Raw genomic sequence first — 2,266 nt, forward strand, 5'->3', positions numbered from 1 at the left:
AGTGCTGGGATTAAAGGCGTTCGCCACTACGCCTGGCACGCAACATGAATTTGTAAGAGCCAGTAATATAATACACAAGTACCTGAGTAAACTCCGGCTGTCTATCCGGTCTTGAGCCTTCATCTCGGTAACACCGGGCAACCTGAAAATACCTATAATAGAAAACTAGACATAACCTAGTCTTCATTTTAAATGATCCACACAATTTTCCCCAAAGTGTTGGCAGTACAGGTTATGAAACACATTAATAATGATCCTTAAGAGAAACTTTACCTTTTCATTTTATTTGTGGTGCTAAGGCTCACATCCAGGCCCTTGTGTATGCTAGGCAAAGACTCTGCTATAAAGCTGTTTCCCAGCCTCAGAAACTTTATTATGCTCAAATCTAGTCAGAAATATGGCTGACCCATGAGAGGCTAGTGTTTTACAGATGGCTTTCCAAATACTTTGGATACTTATATGTTAGATGGGCATGTACACCAGTCCATGTTTCTTTACTCTGTACTTTTCCAAGCTGAAACACTGCTGTAGGAATGCTCTGAGGCTCCTTGTGCCATGCCAGCTCTCACCTTCCCCTTCAGAAATGAAGCTCTCTTTGCCTTTGCAAGTCTAGCATACAACGCTTTTTTCTTTTTAAAATTCATTTTAAAAATTAATGAAATTGGGGCTGGAGAGATGGCTCAGCAGTTAAGGGCACTGACTGCTCTTCCAGATGTCCCAAGTTCAATTCCCAGCAATCATATGGCGGCTTATAACCATCTGTAATGGAATCTGATGCCCCCTTCTGGTGTGTCTGAAGATAGCTACAGTGTGCCCATACACATCAAATAAATAAATAAATAAATAAATAAATATTATCCCATTTTTTTTTTTTACTTGTCTTATTCGCTTGAGATCAGAACCTTATTTTTAATGTTCTGCAAGAACTACTAGCTTTGTGCCAAATGCCACCTAATAAATCTCATATAAACAATGACTTCTATAATTTCTAGGGGATGAGCAATATCAAAACTCACATAAAAAAATTTAACCTCTTCAAATCAGACAACTTTAAAATTGTTTTACTATTATCGAGTGAGGGGCTGGGTGTACAGATGTGAGGGTACATGTGTAGAGGCCAGAGGACAACGTTGTTAGTTAGTTTCCTCTTTCTACCTGTGTGTAGGTTCCAGAGATTTGACTCACATCTCTGGCCTTGCATGGCCAAGAGGATTTTCCCACTGAGCCATCTCACCAGTCCCGGATCAGACAAGTTTGGCCCTTCCTTCCGCCTTGGTCTTGCCTCTTCCTTTTTTCTGAGGAGTAATAGCATCACCAAAAACGAAGAGAGCCCGCTCACCTGTCCAAACCACCAACCATCAGAAGCTGCTTAAATTGCTGAGGGCTTTGAGGGAGGGAATAAAACTTTCCAGGTTCCCTGGATGGCACTAAAAACTCCTTGGCACCCTTTTAAAGAAAGAGAGGTGGCAGAGGGGGAGAAAGAGAGACATTATTGAAAACTAAACAAATAAAAGACCCAAGCCAGGTAAATGCAAATGCCTACAATTCCAGCAGCACTCAGGAGGCTGAGGCAGAGGAATAGTCAGTTCAAGGGCACTGACCCACACAGCAAGGCTGTCTCCATAAAACAACCCACAAATCCTGAAATCCAATTAACAACCAAACAACTCAAGGGGTAAGTGATGAGTACAAGTTAACGCTTAAGCGTACCAAGGAACTTACAGAGCAAAGTTCCCACTGACGGACAGCTCTTATTCATCTTACGGTCCCTAAAACAATTTGCATACAATAAAATTTATTTAGAGACAGAGTCTCACTATGAAGCTCTGGCTGGACTGAAACTCATGGAGATGCCCCTGTCTCTTCAGTACTGGGATTTAGACATGCGCCATGCTCAGCAACGATAACCTTTACATTTTTTACATGTGTGTGTGTGTGTGTGTGTGTGTGTGTGTGTGTGTGTGTGTGTTACACACACATGCTAGAAGAGGCCATCAGAACCTCTGAAGCTGGAGGTACAGGTGCTAAAAACTGAATAAGGTTCTCTGAAAGAGTTAACTGCTGAACTATCTCTGTAGCTCCTAAAATAAGTCTTAAATACTGCTTGCATATAACAGTTATTAAGTGTGTGTGTAAACAAAGTCTCAATTTTATAATTAGCACAACAAAGTTTGTACATCATTTGCTATGCAGGTCATTCTGTTTGTTTGTTTTTTTTGTTTTTGTTTTTGTTTTTTTTGAGACAGGGTTTCTCTGTATAGCCTTG

At 40.8% G+C, this 2,266-nt stretch overlaps 1 protein-coding gene across 1 annotated transcript in view; it reads right to left on the minus strand.

Moving 5' to 3' along the window:
* Positions 1-2,266, minus strand: part of Dars2 (aspartyl-tRNA synthetase 2, mitochondrial) — a 28,450-nt gene that overhangs the window by 16,506 nt on the left and 9,678 nt on the right. The window contains exons 8-9 of the mRNA XM_021197731.2: positions 1,340-1,446; positions 83-152 (exon numbers count right to left, since the gene is read on the minus strand). Coding sequence (XP_021053390.1) covers positions 83-152; positions 1,340-1,446 — 177 coding nt within the window. The remainder of the gene's footprint in view (positions 1-82; positions 153-1,339; positions 1,447-2,266) is intronic.

Source organism: Mus pahari, chromosome 5 (assembly GCF_900095145.1).
Source record: "Mus pahari chromosome 5, PAHARI_EIJ_v1.1, whole genome shotgun sequence".
Taxonomy (NCBI): domain Eukaryota; kingdom Metazoa; phylum Chordata; class Mammalia; order Rodentia; family Muridae; genus Mus; species Mus pahari.